Here is a 19,106-nt window from a genome sequence, read left to right as displayed (position 1 = left end):
CTTCTCTTTGACTTCTAAATGCTGGCCTTCCTCACAGCTTCTCTTCTCAATCCACACTCTCTCCCTAGATGGTCTCATTCAATTCTGCAGCTCTATATATCATCTATGTGCTGCTAACTCCTGAATTTATATTTGCAGCCTCAATTGCTCTCTGAATTCTAGGCCTGGGCTTACAACTGTCTGCCTGATGTCTACACTGGATTGTCTAATGGGCATCTCAAACTTATGCCCAAATGGAGTACTTGATTCAAGCAGTCAAATCTTCACTCCTCAACTGTCTCACTGTAGTGAATAGCACCACCTTACACCAGCTGCCCAGACCAGGAAACTGGAGTCTCATTTGGCTCTTCCCGTGTGCTCAATTCCTCTACAAGTTTTACTGACTCCAAGTCCCTCTTCCTCTTTCCATCGCCATGGCCATCACCTAGTCCTCTGGTCTACTGCAATAGCCCCCAACTGGTCTCCCTATCACTGGTGCATTTTCATGCTAAGGCTTTGCACAATCTGCACATTGCCTACTTCAATCTCAAACTGTTGTTTGCCACTCACTTTGCCCCAGGCACACTAGCTTCCCTTCTGTCCCTCAAACTACCACTTTGCTCTGTGCCTCAGGACTGGTGCACTCACTCTTCCCTTGACCTGGAATGTCCTCCTTTTTTGCAGGGGTGCTGTGAGGGACAGATGTTGAGGTGTGTGGCAGAAGTGAAGGGTGTGCTAGGAACAGAGTCTCGACATCCCCACTCAAGGTGATTTCCCAAGAAGTTTCAAAGCCTCACTCCACCCATATGAAAGGGCACATGGCAGGAAGGCTGGAAGTATGCTCTGCTTTAACTGAAGGCCAGACCCAGCAAGAGTCTCCACTACTACCTTGGGCTCTGGGAAGCTGAGGGGACCAAATGAGATAACCGACAGACAGCACTTAGGCAATGCCCAGAATACAGTAACAAATAAATAAAGGGTTGCGAATATCCAGAAGGTAAACAGAAACCAGTTTACCAAGAACTTTTCAGTGCTGGGCAACTTTCCCTAAGGCAAGGACCAGGCTGTCCTCACCAAGTCCTATTTGTTTGCCAAGGTCACGTGGCAAGTCAGCCTCACAGTGTCTGTCTACTCCAGCACTCCATTTCCAGGGCACCACCTGGCCCTCTGCAGAGAGGCTCATGGGCCTGACCCCAACAAGGGGAGGCAGGTCCTCCCAGCCCCTGTGCCCTCAAGCTCTGCTATGCCAGGACATGAGCCAGTCATTAATGTACAGAAGAAGTTCAGTGTGGAGACAGTGTAAATGGTCTAAGAACCTTCTAATGAGGTCTCAAGTGTTTTATTCTTCTAATGTAGTTTTTTTTTTTTTTAACCCCTTAGCCAAATAAACTGTTTTATCCCTTTATCCCCTGACTAGTTGGGCTTAGCTATAAGGAAAGTAGATGCTGATTAGGGAGCTCAAGAATTTTATACTCCCTTAAAGACAAGACTTTGTTGTTTTAATGGTCATAGTCTTCCAGGAATAAGAAAAGAGCAGCCATTGAAAACCTTCTCTCCCTCAAACCTCCTGAAGGAAGGTGAGGGCAAGCTATGGGATTTTCTCTTCCCAGACACACATAGGTAGCCCCTCCCGATTAGCCACAGCTTCATCTTCCAGTTTCAGTCACATACAGTCAACTGAGATCTGAAAATAGTAAATGGAAAATTCCAGAAAAAACATAAGTTTTAAATTTCAAGTTTTAAATTCCAAATCGTGTGATGAAATTCACCATTCTGCTCTATCCTGCCTGGGATGTAAATCATCCCTTTGTCCGGAGTGTCCACACTGTATACACTACCCGCCCATTAGTCAGAGAGCAGCTGTTTTAGTTGTCAGAATGTCACAGTATGGCAGTGCTTATGTTCAAACGACCTTTATTCCACTTAACAACGGCCCCAAAGGACTAGAGGAGCAATGCAAAGGAGGAACCAGGGAACAAAACCTGGAAAGACAGATCAACTCTGGGGCTATATAGCAACCCTGGCCAGGCACACAAGAAAAACCGTAACAAACATAAGGTTCCATACTAGTCATGGCTTCCGACCTCCCACTGGAAGCCTGGGATGTATCCCCTACAGGTAAGGGAGGGACTACTGTACTCACACACAGGACTAGGCAGAGGCAGACATCTGGAGAGAATCCTGAGAATGTCCCTGTCTTGCCTGAGCACTGCTGCTGCTTCCAGCAGAGGGCCAGCGCAGGAGATGGTGACGGGACCCTGGCTTCAGTTCAGGCAGAGCAGCCTCCGCTGCTGCTGTTCAGCTGGCAACACCCAGAGCTGCTCAAGCCATCTCAGCACCCTCTCCCCCGGCCCTCAGAGGCTCCTTGTCGGCCTTGTCATCTGTCTCTTCACTAGGCCAGGCTGAGCTTCCCTACCCTGAGGCAAAACAGCTGCTCTTTGCCAACCTAACCCCTTCCTACCACAAACCTGGGCAGAAATAAATTGTTTTCTGTGTATCATGCACCTAAAGCAGATGGAAGACAATCGGAGGACTGTTCTGAGCAGCATTTGGCCAGGAGTATTAAAGAATTAAAACCTTCCTGGTATTTTTCAAACTTCAAGAAATTGGTTTAGGACACAGCTGGCATTAAAAAATAAATAAAACCCAGCAGAAGCAAACACAACAGAAAATATCAGAAAGCAGAAGCATGATTCAACACACACATATATAGAACTGTAAGAAAAGTTCCACAAAGCAATGCTTACTCTCTTATAGTGCATATATATAGAATCAATTTTTCTGTGAACTTTTGAAGCAGCTCTCTGCTATGGCCTGGGAGAACAGGCTCCTGCATGCACGTGGGAGACCTGGAAGAAGCTCCTGGCTTCGGATCACCCCAGCTCCAGCCATTGAGGCCATTTGGGGAGTGAACCAGTGGATGCAAGACTTCTCTTTCTGTCACTCTTTCACATAAATAAATAAAATTTTTTTCATATAAAGATTTATTTGAAAGAGTTACACAGAAAGAGAAGAGGCAGAGAGAAAGTCTTCCATCCGCTGGTTCACTCCCCAATTGGCTGCGATCAGAAGCCAGGAGCCAGAAGCCGCCTCCTGGTTTCCCACATGGGTACAGGGGCCCAAGGACTTGGGCCATCTTCTACTGCTTTCCCAGACCATAGCAGAGAGCCGGATCGGAAGTCGAGCAGCCAGATCTCAAACTAGCACCCAAAAGGCATGCCAGCACTTCAGGCCAGGGCGTTAACCCACTGAGCCACAGTGCCACCCCTCACATAAATAAATAAATCTTTAAAAAAAATGACTTAAAAATGACTTGGAATAGAGCTAAAAGCCCAAATTATGCATATTCACAGGGGTTCTAGAGATTGATGATATGAATCATCTTTTCCCCATTTATTCAATGATTAGCTTTCTTATGGTTTAAAGCATTTACTTTTTTTTTTTTTTTTTTTTGGACAGGCAGAGTGGACAGTGAGAGAGAGACAGAGAGAAAGGTCTTCTTTTGCCATTGGTTCACCCTCCAATGGCCGCCATGGCTGGTGCGCTGCAGCCGGCGCACCCCGCTGATCCGATGGCAGGAGCCAGGTACTTCTCCTGGTCTCCCATGGGGTGCAGGGCCCAAGCACTTGGGCCATCCTCCACTGCACTCCCTGGCCAGCCTTACTATTGGTATATTAAAATATGTCTAAGGCCGGCGCCGTGGCTCACTAGGCTGATCCTCCGCCTTGCGGCGCCGGCACACCGGGTTCTAGTCCCGGTCGGGCCGCCGGATTCTGTCCCGGTTGCCCCTCTTCCAGGCCAGCTCTCTGCTGTGGCCTGGGAGTGCAGTGGAGGATGGCCCAAGTGCTTGGGCCCTGCACCCACATGGGAGACCAGGAGAAGTACCTGGCTCCTGGCTTTGGATCAGCGGGGTGCGCCGGCCACGGTGGCCATTGGAGGGTGAACCAACGGCAAAAGAAGACCTTTCTCTGTCTCTCTCTCTCACTGTCCACTCTGCCTGTTTAAAAAAAAAAAAAAAATCGAAGACACTTAAACCTGACGTTAACCCAGTACAATTAATATGAATGTTAAGATCTGTATGTAGTATCCTAGACAGAGGATGTATTTCACCTCAGACAAACCAAAAACCTACCAGTATATGGTATGAAGAGTAGCACAAATTGGATAAAGCAGGGTCTTAGTCTAAAATAACTATGTAGCATCAACTGCGGCATAGGGGCCAGTAAACCATGTTTCAATAAGCCCCAAAGTTGCACACTAGATGAAAACTAAAGTTAGAACCACAGCTCCAAAGAATCTTTAGTCCTGTGTGTGTGTGTAAACATTACTTGGTAAGTTTTCAAAGAAATTCCTGGGGCCAGAGTTATGGGACAACCAACCGTTCAAGCCACTACCAGTGACACAGACCTCCATATGGATGCAGGTTCAAGTCCTGGTTGCTCTACTTCCGATCCAGCTCCCTGATAGTGCACCTGGGAAAGCAATGGATGATGGCCCAAGTGCTTGGGCTACTGCCACCCACATGAGAGATCCAGAAGTCCTAGCTCCTGGCTTTAGCCTGGCCCAGCCTTGGCTGTTGCAGCCATCTGGGGAGTAAACCAGCAGACAGAAGATCTCTCCCCATCCCTCCCTCCCTCTCTCTGTAACTCTGCCTTTCAAATATTTACTTATTTATTTGAGAGGCAGTTACAGACAGAGAGAGGGAAAGACAAAAAGGTCTTCCATCCGCTGGTTCACTCTCCAAATGGCCATGAGGGCCAATCCAAAGCCATGAGCCTCCTCTGGGTCTCCCACCTGGGTACAGGGGCCCAAGCACTTGGGCCATCCTCCACTGCTTTCGCAGGCCATAGCAGAGAGCTGGATCAGAAGAGGAGCAGCCAGGACACGAACCAGCGCCCATATGGAATGCCAGCGCTGCAGGTGGAGGCTTAGCCTCCATGCCACAGTGCTGGCCCTCAAATAAATAATCTTTTTTTTAAAAAAAAATCCCTATGTTTAAGTCCCAAAGCCAAGAACCTAGAAGTACAGTCTAATCATATACACTAAAAAAGAAAACTCCTTTGGTAGTTCTGATAAAAAAAAAAAAAAAAACACCTAGTTAAGATCTACTACTGTTTTGAGGGGGGATGGGCAATCATTGTGGCACTGTTAGTTCAAGTCCCAGCAAAGTTCCTGATTCCAACTTCTTGCTAATGCACCTAAGGTGGCAGGTGATGGCTCAAGTACATGGGTCTCTGTCACCTACGTGGGAAACCTGGAGTGAATTGCTGGCTCATGGTTTCAGCCTGTCCCAGCTCTGGCTGTTGCAGGCACTGGGGCAGTAAACCAGCAAATAAGAGATCTTTATCTCTCTTTATGCCTTTAACGCCCTCCCCTACCCCCCAAAAAAACAAAAATCGCTTTTAGTGGCCCCAATCACAAGAAGGTACATCATTCCCAAAAAGCTAGATTAGGAGTAAAATATATTTAATGAAATGCCCATGGGATAAGGCTGGCATCGTGGTGCAGTAGGTTAAGCCACTATTTGTGATGCTAGTATCCCACACTGAAGTCCTGAGTGCTCTGCTTCTAATCAAGTTCCCTAATGTATCTGGGAAAGCAGCAGCAGATGGCCACGTGCTTGGGACCCTGCCACCCATGAGGAAGACCAGGATGGAGATCCTGGCTTCTGGCTGCAGCCCGGCCTAACTCTGTCTGTTGCATACATCTAGAGAGTGAACTAAAGGATGTAAGATCTCTTTTGTCTCCCTTTCTCTGTCACTCTGTCTTTCAAATAAGTAAATAAATCTTTAGAAAAATAAAGCCCACGGTATACCAACTTAATAGAATATTATGCAAATCTTTTATTGATCTGTTTGTACTGATATAAAACAATTTTGGGGGCTGGTGTAATGGGCTAAGCCTCCACCTGCAGCACCAGTCCCATATGGGAGCTGGTTTGTGTCCCAGCTGCTCCTCCTCCGATCCAGCTCTCTGTTGTGGCCTGGGAGAGCAGTGGAAGATGGCCTAAGTGCTTGGGCCCCTGCACTCAGGTGGATGACCTGGAGGAAGCTCCTGGCTTCTGGCTTCAGATCAGCCCAGCTCTGGCCGTTATGGCCATTTGGGGAGTGAACCAGTAGATGGAAGACCTTGCTCTCTCTCCCTCTGTCTGTAACTCTACTTCTCAAATAAATAAAATCTTTTAAAAAAAACTCTAATATAGTTTTAAATGAAATAAGCAACATGTAGAACATTTAAATATTTTTTAAAGGAGATTTGTGAGGGGTTGGTGCTGAGGCACAGCGGGTTGAAGCCCCATTCAGTGGCACCGGTGTCCTATATAGACACTGGTTCAAGTCCCAGCTGCTCCATTTCTGATCCAGCTCCCTGTCAATGTACCTGGGAAAGCAGTGGAGGATGGCCCAAGTCCCTGGACCCCTGAGCCCACATGAGACACCTGGAGGAGGCTCCTGGCTCCTGATTTCAGATCAGTTCAGCTTTGGCCATTGCAGCGATTTGGAGACTGAACCAGCGGATGGAAGATCTCTTGTCTCTACCTCTCTCAGTAGCTCTTTCAAATAAAATAAATCTTAAAAAACAAAACAAAACAAAAAGGAGATGTGTCTCTGTATGCATGTGTATGCATACTTTATACAGGAACAGAATTTCTTAAAAGTCAGGTAAGGAGAAAGACAGCCCTGGTAAAAAGATAATTCTTCTTCCAGTTCCTTTCTTGGGTGATAGGCAAACTCAGACCCAAACCAAAGAGCTGAATTTATCCATATTCAGTTTTATTCTGAATTAACCATCTATCAAGAGTGCAACGTCAAAAGAGTAGAAAAAAAATAAAGGAGCACATCAAAAAAGTTTCCTGACAAGTGGGAGGGAAGGCATGACGTTAGGAGCCCTGCTTAGGGAAGGAAATGTTGTCCAAGTCATGGATGCCATCTTTGTCAATGATTCGAACACTGAAGGTCGGCAGATTCAGGATGAAGCGCTTTTGGAGCTGCAGAGAGATACGAAGGAAATTAGTCAAAATTGCTGAGCATCAGCCACGTGCCAAGCCTTGTTCTAGATGCCAGGGACACAAGAACATACGCAATGCTGCTTTAGTAGACTGACACCCTACTGGGGGCGGCTGCTATGGGCACTGAGGAAAGCCCAAATGCTAGCTGGGGCCTGACTGGAAGGCAGCGAGTGTGAAATGGGAGATGCAGGGCCGGTGCTGTGGTGTAGTGGGTAAAGCTGCAGTGCTGGCATCCCATGCAGGTGCCAGTTTGAGTCCCGGCTGCTCCACTTCTGATTCAGCTCTTTGCTATGGCCTGGGAAAGCAGTAGAGCACCCGCATGGAGACCCGGAAGAAGCTCCTGGCTTTGGGTTGGCACAGCTCCACCTGTTGCGGCCAACTGGGGACTGAACCAGCAGATGGAAGACCTCTCTCTCTCTGCACAAGTCTGCCTTTCAAATAAATAAATAAAGCTTAAAAAAAAAATGGGAGATGCAGCTGGGAGCCTGTCTCTGTCAGTCAGCTGATGAAAGAATGAGACAATTCAATCTTCTCATCCCGACAGTCTGCTACCAATTAGTCTGGTAAACAGACCTCTCAAAATCTCTCAAGGTGAGCAGTAGGCTATTGTGGGTATGTGGGTAGTGAGCTAATGTGGAATGCCTGATCTAGGAACAAGCTCCAGATGAAAGCAGTGCACTCCTGGGTCCCAAAAGTTTGCTCCAATCACCCACCCAAATTATAAGGCCCGGGTAAGTGTGTGTGTGTGTGTGTGCAGCGGAGGGGTGGTAGGAAGATGTAAACACAATTGCTCTGCTGCTGTCTCAGTCCAGGCTGACCTGTCATCCAGGTCTCTGTACTCACCTAAGGCCCTGCTTGAGAGGCTGTTCCAAAGGAGCTGTGGTCTACACGCCTGGAAGCAGACAGCCCCACTAACCTGGTTGGTGATTACTGACGACATATGAGGACATCTTTGCTTCTGTGGCAACCCTTCCTGGACCCCACTAGAAGTCTTCAGAGAGAAGTCACCAAGCTTTCTACCTGCTCTCTTAGGAGCCTGTCCCAGAAACACCCACCTCCCCAGGCCTAAGCCCTCCCTCCCTTGATGTACGCCATTTCCTTTGCAGCTAAGGACTGGTTAGCAACAGCCCATTCCATTCCCAGAGTTCTCTCTGGCTGATGACTCTCGTGTCCAGATCAGGACCCCTTTATTTAGAACCCTGGGGACTAAAGTTCCAAGAGCACTTGATATTCCAATAGCTTCTTCCTGGAAGCTCCTTGCAACTCTTGGGGCTACCAGACTAATACAGTCTCAGGTGAATGGTTAAGAAAAGCACATGAGTTTATTGTTGGCTTCTGCTTTGGAAAGGAGATTTGCAAACAAGAGGAAGAAGGAAGAGGGGAGGCACTGTGGACTGAAAATGACAGGCTTGTTTAAGAGGCAAACTGACATTACTTCCAGTGCTCCCATCTGCTCTTAACCTCCTACTCTCTCACTCATCCTTAGCCTACAAGAACAGTAAAAGAATATAAAAAAGTTTAATGGAGCTGCCTTTTGATCTCTTCATCCTAGATTCACACCCAAAGCTTTATAGACTCTCAGGAAGAGTATCGGATGGGTGGGGTTCATATTCCTGAACCCACAAATCAAAGGCTGCTCTCCCATTCTGCCTAAAGCTTCCCAGTTTGCTTTTTTTTTTTTTTTTTTTTTTTTTTTTGACAGGCAGAGTGGACAGTGAGAGAGAGAGACAGAGAGAAAGGTCTTCCTTTGCCGTTGGTTCACCCTCCAATGGCCGCCGCGGCCGGCGCGCTGCGGCCGGCGCACCGCGCTGATCCGATGGCAGGAGCCAGGAGCCAGGTGCTTTTCCTGGTCTCCCATGGGGTGCAGGGCCCAAGCACCTGGGCCATCCTCCACTGCACTCCCTGGCCACAGCAGAGGGCTGGCCTGGAAGAGGGGCAACCGGGACAGAATCCGGCGCCCCGACCGGGACTAGAACCCGGTGTGCCGGCGCCGCTAGGCGGAGGATTAGCCTAGTGAGCCGCGGCGCCGGCCCCCAGTTTGCTTTTAATGGCTCCAAAATGCTCAGGGTGGCTTTTACTCCAGGTGACAGGGACTCATGCACTGTTGCAGGAGCAGACAGTATGGCAATTAAAGGTGGTCCAAGAACGGAACAGTTATAATATGGTCCCAGCTACTGCCTGTAGCAAAATAGCCTGGGATTGTTAGTTAAAAAGAGATCAAAATAGCTGGGATTACCAGTTAAAGATTCTCAGCCTTGACCTCAGGACAGTGGTATCAGAATTAGGGGGTACAGACAGGGATCTGCTTTTTAAATAAGTTCCCTCCACAACACCTAAGACCAATGAAGTTTTAGACCCACTGGTCCCAATGACCCAGAAAGATAATTACACTGTGGAAACTGACATTGGTGAAGAGGTAATCCACAAGAGAAAAACAATCTTGTTACCCAGATGAAACCAACCCTGGCAGCAACTTCACATCTGGTTAGTGGGTATTTATTACATCTTCCTGCAAGGATCAGAACAACTAAAACTGAGGACAAGACCAAACAGAGCAGCAAACACAGACAACATTCCCATCAGGATCCCATGGACATTACTCACCTCCTCCAGACACTTCCTGAGCAGCTCCACTGCCCTATCACGAGAGATAGCTGGAAGAGAACACAGAGGCCAAGCACTGAGCATGCTGACATTAAGCCTAACTCTTTTAACTCCTTCCAGCATTTAAGTTTCAAACTTCTCAGGTCTGAGTGCCACACAAACAGAAAAGGCAAAAAATGTTCAACCTTCTAGCCTGTAGCAAATTTACTCCATATGCAGCTGAGGGTGCCCCAGAGCCTGTGCTCCAGCAGCCACAAGCCATTGCAAATTGATTTGCTCTAGAGGAAGGTAAGCATGATGGAATTTTGCCTCCCCTGGCCAAGGCCCATCTCTTAGGAAGTCCAGAGGCCTGCCTCTCTTTTTAATGGCCCATTCCTCCTCTATTCCCTTTTAATCCAGAGTTTAAATCAATTCCATCTGCCCTGGACAGCTGCAAATTAGGGGAAAAGAGGACAGGGCAACAGTTTTAGCCTTACTTTCCTAGCTGGGTCGCAGTTTCATAATGGTAAAAGAATAAATAGCAAGGGGCTGTGACTCCCCTAAAATAGGAGGCAAAGGAAGTGTCTGAAGGCATGGCAAACTTGGATGACATATTATGCAGTTAGGCTTCAGAGGTTGCTGGTGGTTATTTTGGTAGGCAAATCAGCTGTATTAATGACAGATGCCAAAGCCAGAAAGTCACCAGGAAACCAGGCTAATTCTGTTCGGGATGAGGCTTGGAGCTCTAGCATGACTGAGGTTGAGAAAGAGGGCAACACCAAAACAGAATGAACATGCCAGAGTCTTATAATGTTGACAGGGATGAACTGAACATTAGGAGAGAACTGGCTATCTGTGCTGTACCTACAGCTTGTAAAACCCAAGAATTCCAAGTGCTGATTGCCTACAGCTAAAGGCAAGGTTGGGACTGGGGTCAGGAGATAGAACTTAACACAGAAATGTCCCTGGGTCTGAACCCTGCCAAGCTGACAGCTTATGGACAAGCAGAAAGACAGCTTTTTCTGGCCGGAGGAAGCAGCCATCAGGTGATAAGAACTAAGGGCAAGGCCAAACTTGTCACGCCAGGGACCTATTCATCCTCACAAAGTTCAAAACAAATACACAATCACTTGGATTACTTGCTCCTTCTTGGTAGTTGAGATGCTAATCAACATTCAGGCAGAGCAAATTAATGAAAAGCTTACTTGTAAGTAACTGAGGAACTACAGACCTTAATAACAATGTTTTACTCACTATGACATCTACTCCAACTCTCTTTTAAAACAAATAGAACAAAACCCACCTCCACAGATATGCACTATCGCATTTTGGATGGCAATAGAGGGACTTTTAGAAGACCATACTGAGCTAAGGGAAAGAGCAGCTTCCAAAGGGCACTGCTTGTACTTCTAAGAAGCCATCTTCTATTAACGACCGGGTCACCCAACTCCAAGGGTAGACCAAACGGAGAAGCAGCTGAAGGCACAGCTCTGCCACTGCTCCTTAGCTGGACTGCTGATACTTACTGGGCGTGTAGTATCGGTCCAGGATACTGAGAGTCAGGAAGGCACCATAGCCATGGGCTGCAAAAGGGGCCTTGGCCAAAGCTGCCAGGTAGTCCATGTAGTAAAGTGCTGGCCCCTCATGTTCATCATAGCCAGCCAGGAGGAGGTTCACATGATATGGGGTCTGCAATGGAAAGACATAGCAAAGTAATGATTAAAGCAGAACACCAACAGCTCTTCTCATGGCAAATGGAGTTTTCAACTCTTGATGAAAAAGAAAACATAAGCAGCAGATGAGGAAATATAGTAGGAAAAAAACAAAAACAAAACAAAAAGCCAGAATTCTAGAGGACCTGGGATGTGTTAAGAGGTAGAGAGGTAGACTTGTTTTCTCTGAACAGAAGAACAGTTTTTAGGCATATGAAAAAGCTGCTTTCTGGGGCTAGCACTGTGGCCTAGCAGGTAAAGCCACTGCCATCTTGGTGCTGGTATCAGTCCTTGCTGTTCCACTTCTGAGCCAGCTCCCTGATAATGTACCTAGGAAAGCAGTGGAAGGTGGCCCAAGTGCTTGGGCCCCTGCACCCACATGGGAGACATGGAAGAAGCTCTTGTGGTGAGAATTTGAATTGGTCCCTCTTATTATAGTATTGAAATTAAGTCTACTTAATTTATCAAGTCATGTTCATGCCCTGATTTTATATACTTGTATCTATCAACAAACACTGTGATACTTGTAAAAAAAAAAAAAAGCTCAGGCTGAGGCAGCCATCTTTCTCTGTCTCTCCCTCTCTCTAACTCTTTCACATAAAATAAATAAATCTTGGGGGGGGGAGCCCCGCTTCTCAAAGTCCATGAACAAGAACCTGTTGCAAAAGCATTTCAAAGGCAAAACATAGTCGCTCTTGTGCCATTCCTAACTGGTGAGACCAACAAAACACTATTTTGAAAGTGCCATGCTATAGAAAGAAGAAAGCAGCAGTTCCAAGTTCCACCACATCATCCAAGATATAAAAGCTCACTCTTGGCACCTAGACCAAAACCACAAATGGTACACTGGATGCCATACTATTAAAGAAACAATTCTTGAGGTGGAAAAGGACAGGAGGCCTCAAGTATTTAAGTCAAATTGGTAGAATTTTAATGAAGACAACAGTAATGCAAATCCATAGATACTAAGATACATGATAACTCTAGACGAGCCAGTAGCTTTAGGTGAAATGCTAACACTTTCCTAACATAAGAAGGCTCCCTAAGACAGACAACCTAGTATTTTTTTTTTTTTGTCAATGAGACAAATAGAGTAATTACAACTTGCACTTATAGGTATCCTGCCATTGAATTGCAACCTGCAAATATAAAAATCGAAGTTATCATAGAGAATCTTAACTAAATCTGCCTTGCTCTTCTCTTCTCCAAAGGGATGTTTTGGTTTTTTTCTACATCAGCTGGATCATTTACCACATTAAATTCAGTCTGTCTGTGACCCCAGGCTTCGCAGTGGCACTCCCATTTTCTATGGCTTCATTTTCCTCTGCAGAATGTATTTTTCCTCTTGCATTTGCTTCAGTGGGTAGTGAGCAGGTCTTGCCTGTGTTTGTGTGCCCATCCCTACACTTATGTATTCCATTACATTAGCATATAGCACACTGGTATATTATTAGTATATAGCACATTAGATGGAACTCCCTATCATGGAACATAAAATAATAACAATCAATGGTCCTAAAAGTGGCATTTTGCATTCTTTGAACACTGATTAACATGGGCATTTGGCACTCTGAAGAAACTCATGTTAAAAAAACACATGAAAATATTTTTTATTTACTTGGAATTTCAATCCAGCTCTGCTTAGTAAGTAGGTAGAGTTAACACCTCTGGAAGATGACAGAGGAGCCCTAACCTTCAAACAAGTGTCTGTCCTGGGGATAAGATAGTGGATAGTCTCAGAGGAATAGGAATTGAACAGCAGTAGTCAAGACTTCTGAGAAAATAATTACCTGCCTATCACATTTCCCAGTGGGTAGTGTGCTGCCTTCTGCCAAGCTCTAGAATTCTGTCACAGTCTCTTGACTACCTTCTTAGTAAGTCTGACCTTAGGCAAGACACTTAACCCCTATGAGCTCCTCTTTTCTTATGAGTAAAACTGGGTTAATTAATCCTTTCCCTTTCTATCTTCTAGGGAGTAGGGTGAGAAAAAATAATAGAGGTGAAATGTTTCAAACTCTGGAAGAAAAAAATTACTTAAATTCCTAGTATACTAGCTATATCCTAGTCTGCTTTCCACAGCTTTCCACTTAAACAACAAAAACTTTGTCTACATTATCTAAAGATAAAATATATAACAGCATTTTTGAAAGTGTGAAAACAGTACTGCAAAATCTGGCAGATACCAAATACCTTGGTGTTCTTACAGTTAAAATTAGAATAGAGAGAATAGCACATGGATTCCAACTGGTTTCCTTCTCTAAAAGATTAGTAATAGTCTCTTCCCTATCACAAGATAAATCAATCCTTTTGCTAAGAGTACAACTCTATTCTCCACTCACTGGCCACTGAACACCCATTGCAAGGTTAGCTAATACAATTTTATCACATTGCAACAGTATATTAAGTATCCACTCAGATACCTAAAGAGGCCTTAACCAGCAGAATCCACTATCTGTCCCTAATGAACATTTTGCCTATATCATGAGGTTAAATTGTACTTAAAATAATTAATGCTCTTTTAAAAGCCAGAAGATATTACATGAAATCTTTTGTCAACAAAATTTCAGAAGCAAACTGTTTTGCTTAACTGGTCTATATAACATCATTTATCCTCAAGTATTTGATTCACATACTCACCAAAGTTGGTGTTCAGAAGCTACCACTTGTGGTACAGAAAATAACTCACAAATACTGTGTGACTTCAAATTACCAACTTTTGCCATGTGTGAGATGCTTAAGCATAAATAAATGATGCTATCCAGACTAATTAAATCAACATATCTGTGCAACAGCTTGCAGTTTCTGAAATTCTGACAATGCTCCATCAAAGATCTCTGTGTCACATTAGTTTTTTTTTTTTTTTTTTTTTTTTTTTACAGGCAGAGTGGACAGTGAGAGAGAGAGACAGAGAGAAAGGTCTTCCTTTGCCGTTGGTTCACCCTCCAATGGCCGCTGTGGTCGGCGCGCTGCGGCCGGCACACCGCGCTGATCCGATGGCAGGAGCCAGGTACTTCTCCTGGTCTCCCATGGGGTGCAGGGCCCAAGCACTTGGGCCATCCTCCACTGTACTCCTGGGCCACAGCAGCGAGCTGGCCTGGAAGAGGGGCAACTGGGACAGAATCCGGCGCCTCGACTGGGACTAGAATCCGGTGTGCTGGCGCCGCAAGGCGGAGGATTAGCCTAGTGAGCCACGGTGCTGGCCGCACTAGTTTTTTAAATTATTATTATTTCCAAAAAGTCTTGTGTTTGTCACTCCTTCACACCTCTAGAAATTGTGACATCCAAAGCAACAAACCCACGGTTATGGGTTTCTTGAATATTACACTTCCTCATGTTCCTGATTCATTAGTATTTTCCTGGAATGAGATAACTTTTAAGACATCCAATTTTGTGCTAGTCTTAACAGCATACACAGGTGTGACTGCTTGTAGTTTGTTTAGAAAAAATATGTGGCACAATCCATGTTCAAACATCTGTGCTAATTACAAATTACAAGGACTATGTCTGGCTTCTTCAATGATGTACAAGCAAACAGTAAATGTTCAATAAATATATACTGAATAAATGAGTACTAATAATCATGCCACAAAGCATTACACAGATTTTAATACATAAGGCTAATGCTTAGTATCACAAGAAAAGACTAAGAAAACCACTAAACCAATATCACAAAGTGATAGGCCCTACTTTTGAGAATTAGTTCAAGTTTCAGTTAACTACCAGCATTTCTATGAATCCACATACATATGTACTGCTATTTTTTGCCTGGTTCTGGGTCCTTCTCTTTCTACCTCCCTTTAGACATGAGTTATTAAATAAAAGCAAAGCTTAGGACACAGGTCAACCATTTGGAAGCAAATAAAGAGATCAACAGTTGGGGCCAGTACTGTGGTGTAGCAGGTAAAGCCGCCGCCTGCAGTGTTGCCATCCCATAATGGGCACTGGTTCTAGTTCCAGCAGCTCCACTTCCGATCCAGCTCTCCTGTGGCCTGGGAAAGCAGTGTTAGATGGATCAAGACCTTGGGCCCCTGGACCCACAAGGGAGACCCAGAAGAAGCTCCCGGCTTTGGATCCAGTAGCTTTGGCTGTTGTAGCCATCTGGGGAGTGAACCAGCAGATGGGAGACCTCACTCTCTCTCTGCCTCTGCCTCTCTGTAACTCTGCCTTTCAAATAAATGAATAAATCTTCAAAAAAAAACAACAACAACAAAAAAAGAGAGATTAGCAACATGAATTAAGTATCTCAGGAAAAAACAGCTGGGCTATGTCACACAGAGACCTAACTTCCGATACCTACTGCAACAAGGCTGCTTTAAGGATTCAGAGTCAGCGCAGGTAAATGATAAGCACAATACCTAAAACACAGAGAAGGCTCAATAAATGGTAAATACTAAGGAAATACAATCATCCGTGAACTGTCCATGAAATAAACAATGCAAGTACTCAAAGGAAGCCCTTGCTACAGCTCACTCTGAGACACGAGATAAATTCCTCACATGTATCTTCATAAAAGGATACAAAGGGATGCTCAGAAAAAAGTGCCCAGTGTACTGCCTGACACATGGCAGAAAAGCAGTAAAGGAGTCTCCTCTTCTCTCCCTCCTGAGACCCCTTTCAAAAGTGGCCCAGTCCCCAAGTGCTTGGGCCCTGCACCCCATGGGAGACCAGGAGAAGCACCTGGCTCCTGGCTTTGGATCAGCGCGATGCGCCAGCCGCGGCGCACCGGCCATTGGAGGGTGAACCAATGGCGAAGGAAGACCTTTCTCTCTGTCTCTCTCTCTCACTGTCCACTCTGTCAAAAAAAAAAAAAAAAAAAAAGTGGCCCAGTGAAAGCACTTACATTAAGCAGTTAGAGCATATCTGCTTCACAGTCAATCCATCCCAGTTCCCTAAAAAACACCTACATCCAGATTTGGAAAGTAAATTAACATGTATTACGTGCCTTCACACTGTTTCCTCTCTTATCGATGTGTCCATCCTGACTGCTAAGATTCATTTTCTAGACATTTTATCAGTTCCTTTCTTTCCTATGACCAGCATTACACGTGAGAATCTGCCTAATTATTCTAAAGAAACACACACACCAATCACAACAGAGATTACAAAGAAATCTCTATTCTGTGCATGATATAATCTAGCCTTTGGTTGCCTGCACTATTCTAATTATTTAGATACCAAGTCTAGCAATAAGACAAAGTCTGAGGTCCCTAGGAAGAGCAACTGCATCTTCTACTGCAAAAGGTTAATATTATATATAATTCTGAACTAACCTTGAATGCTCAGTAATTAATCCAAACATTCAGTTAAGATACTCTATCCAATGGTCTTCAGGATTACCAATAATGTGCAGTACAAATACTAACAGACTCGCTCCGCCCCCCCCCCCCAAGATTTATTTATTTATTTGAAAGGCAGAGTTACAGAGAGGCAGAGGTGCAGAGAGAGAGAGAGGTCTTCCATATACTGGTTCACTCCCAAACAGCTGTAATGGCCAGAGCTGGGATGATCCAAAGCCAGGAGCCAGGAGCCTCTTCTGGGTCTCCCATGGATGCAGGGGTCCAAGGACTCAGACCATCCTCTACTGCCTTCCCAGGCCATAGCCAAGAGCTGGATCAGAAGTAGAGCAGCTGAGGCTCGAACCAGTGCCCATATGGGATGCTGGCACCAGAGGTGGCAGCTTAACTTGCTATGCCACAGCGTAGGCCCCCAACAGGCTAGTTTAAGTTGTGTCCAACTGATATACAAAGCCAAAATTTTTAAATTAACTGTCTTGGAAACTCAAAATTAATTTTAACCTCTAAAATAGAGGATAACCAAACTTTTGCTTCTTATAATAAGGGATAGGGGTATGGGAAATTAGAATAAAGTGGTATCTTTTTCTCCTTTAACAAATCCAAGGGCACTTCAAAAAGGTTCATGGAAAAGTAGAATTAAAAGATAAGTTTATTTTGCTGCAAAAATTTTTTAAAATCCACACACAAACACACAGCTTTTTTTTTTTTTTTTTTTTTTTTGACAGGCAGAGTGCACAGTGAGAGAGAGAGAGAGAGAGAGGTCTTCCAGGGCCGGCGCCGCGGCTCACTAGGCTAATCCTCCGCCTAGCGGCGCCAGCACACCAGGTTCTAGTCCCGGTCGGGGCGCCGGATTCTGTCCCGGTTGCCCCTCTTCCAGGCCAGCCCTCTGCTGTGGCCAGGGAGTGCAGTGGAGGATGGCCCAGGTGCTTGGGCCCTGCACCCCATGGGAGACCAGGAAAAAGCACCTGGCTCCTGGCTCCTGCCATCAGATCAGCGCGGTGCGCCGGCCGCGGCGGCCATTGGAGGGTGAACCAACGGCAAAGGAAGACCTTTCTCTCTCTGTCTCTCTCTCTCACTGTCCACTCTGCCTGTCAAAAAATAAAAAAAATAAAAAAAAATAAAAAGAGAGAGGTCTTCCTTTGCCATTGGTTCACCCTCCAACGGCCGCTGCGGCCGGCGCGCTGTGGCCGGCGCACCACGCTGATTCGATGGCAGACTTATCCTGGTCTCCCATGGGGTGCAGGGCCCAAGGACTTGGGCCATCCTCCACTGCACTCCCTGGCCACAGCAGAGAGCTGGCCTGAAAGAGGGGCAACCAGGACAGAATCCAGCGCCCCGACCGGGACTAGAACCCGGTGTGCTGGCGCCGCAAGGCGGAGGATTAGCCTAGTGAGCCGCAGCGCCGGCCATAGCTTTTTCTTAATACGTATCTTCATGTGCTTTTAAAAAATAAAAACAAAAAATTTTAAGATTTTATTTATTTACTTGAGAGGTAGAGTTACAGAGAGAAGGAGAGACAGAAAGAAAGGTCTTCCATCCACTGGTTCACTCCCCAAATGGCTGCAACAGCCAGAGCTGAGCTGATCTGACATCAGGGGCCAGGAGCTTCTTCTGGGTCTCCTACATGGGTGCAGGGGCCCAAGCACTTGGACCATCTTCCACTGGTTTCCCAGGCCATAAGCAGAGAGCTGGATGGGAAGAGGAACAGCCTGGACACGAACCAGCTCTCATATGGGATGCCACAGTGCTGCAGGCAGAGGCTTAGCCTATACCATGCCACAGCACTGCTCCCTGCCAATTTTTTTTTTTTTTTTTTTTTTTTTTTTTTTTTAATTTTTGACAGGCAGAGTGGACAGTGAGAGAGAGAGACAGAGAGAGAAAGGTCTTCCTTTGCCGTTGGTTCACCCTCCAATGGCCGCCGCTGCAGCCGGCGCACGGCGCTGATCCGATGGCAGGAGCCAGGAGCCAGGTGCTTTCCCTGGTCTCCCATGGGGTGCAGGGCCCAAGCACCTGGGCCATCCTCCACTGCACTCCCTGGCCATAGCAGAGAGCTGGCCTGGAAGAGGGGCAACCGGGACAGAATCCGGCGCCCCGACCGGGACTAGAACCCGGTGTGCCGGCGCCGCAAGGTGGAGGATTAGCCTATTGGGCCACGGCGCCGGCCCAATTTTTTTTTTTTTAAAGCAGAGAGACACAGTTCTTCCACCTGCTGGTTTACTCCTTAAATGCCCTCAACAGCCAGGGCTGGATCAGCCACCCAAGTACTTGAGCCAGCACCTGGTACCTCCCAGGTGATGGTAAGTTCCATTACCAGAAAGCTGTAATCAGGAGCCAGAGCTGGATACTGAACCCAGGAATTTTCAGATGGGACTTGGGTGTCTAAACCAGGCTAAACTAATTTTTAAAATGAAGAACTTTAAAGTCATTTTGAGATTTCCTCATCTATACAACATGGATTCATTATTATGAAGGTTGTGGTAAGATTTAAATAAATACATGTAAGGAGTACTCTGTGCAATGCCTGATACACAG

General features: G+C 46.0%; 1 protein-coding gene across 1 annotated transcript in view; it reads right to left on the bottom strand.

The window, feature by feature from the left end:
• Positions 1–6,728: 6,728 nt before the first annotated feature.
• The window catches only part of PSMB2 (proteasome 20S subunit beta 2), a 38,009-nt gene continuing 25,631 nt past the window's right edge, over positions 6,729–19,106 (bottom strand). The window contains exons 4-6 of the mRNA XM_002720693.6: positions 11,095–11,257; positions 9,590–9,639; positions 6,729–6,964 (exon numbers count right to left, since the gene is read on the bottom strand). Of these exons, the coding sequence (XP_002720739.1) occupies positions 6,857–6,964; positions 9,590–9,639; positions 11,095–11,257 (321 nt within the window). The 3' untranslated portion in view covers positions 6,729–6,856. The remainder of the gene's footprint in view (positions 6,965–9,589; positions 9,640–11,094; positions 11,258–19,106) is intronic.

Source organism: Oryctolagus cuniculus, chromosome 7, assembly GCF_051225735.1.
Source record: "Oryctolagus cuniculus isolate XC-2025 breed Fujian yellow rabbit chromosome 7, ASM5122573v1, whole genome shotgun sequence".
Lineage (NCBI taxonomy): Eukaryota > Metazoa > Chordata > Mammalia > Lagomorpha > Leporidae > Oryctolagus > Oryctolagus cuniculus.
The sequence above is the reverse complement of the archived record's forward strand: the minus strand, read 5'-3'. Positions and strand labels throughout refer to the sequence as shown.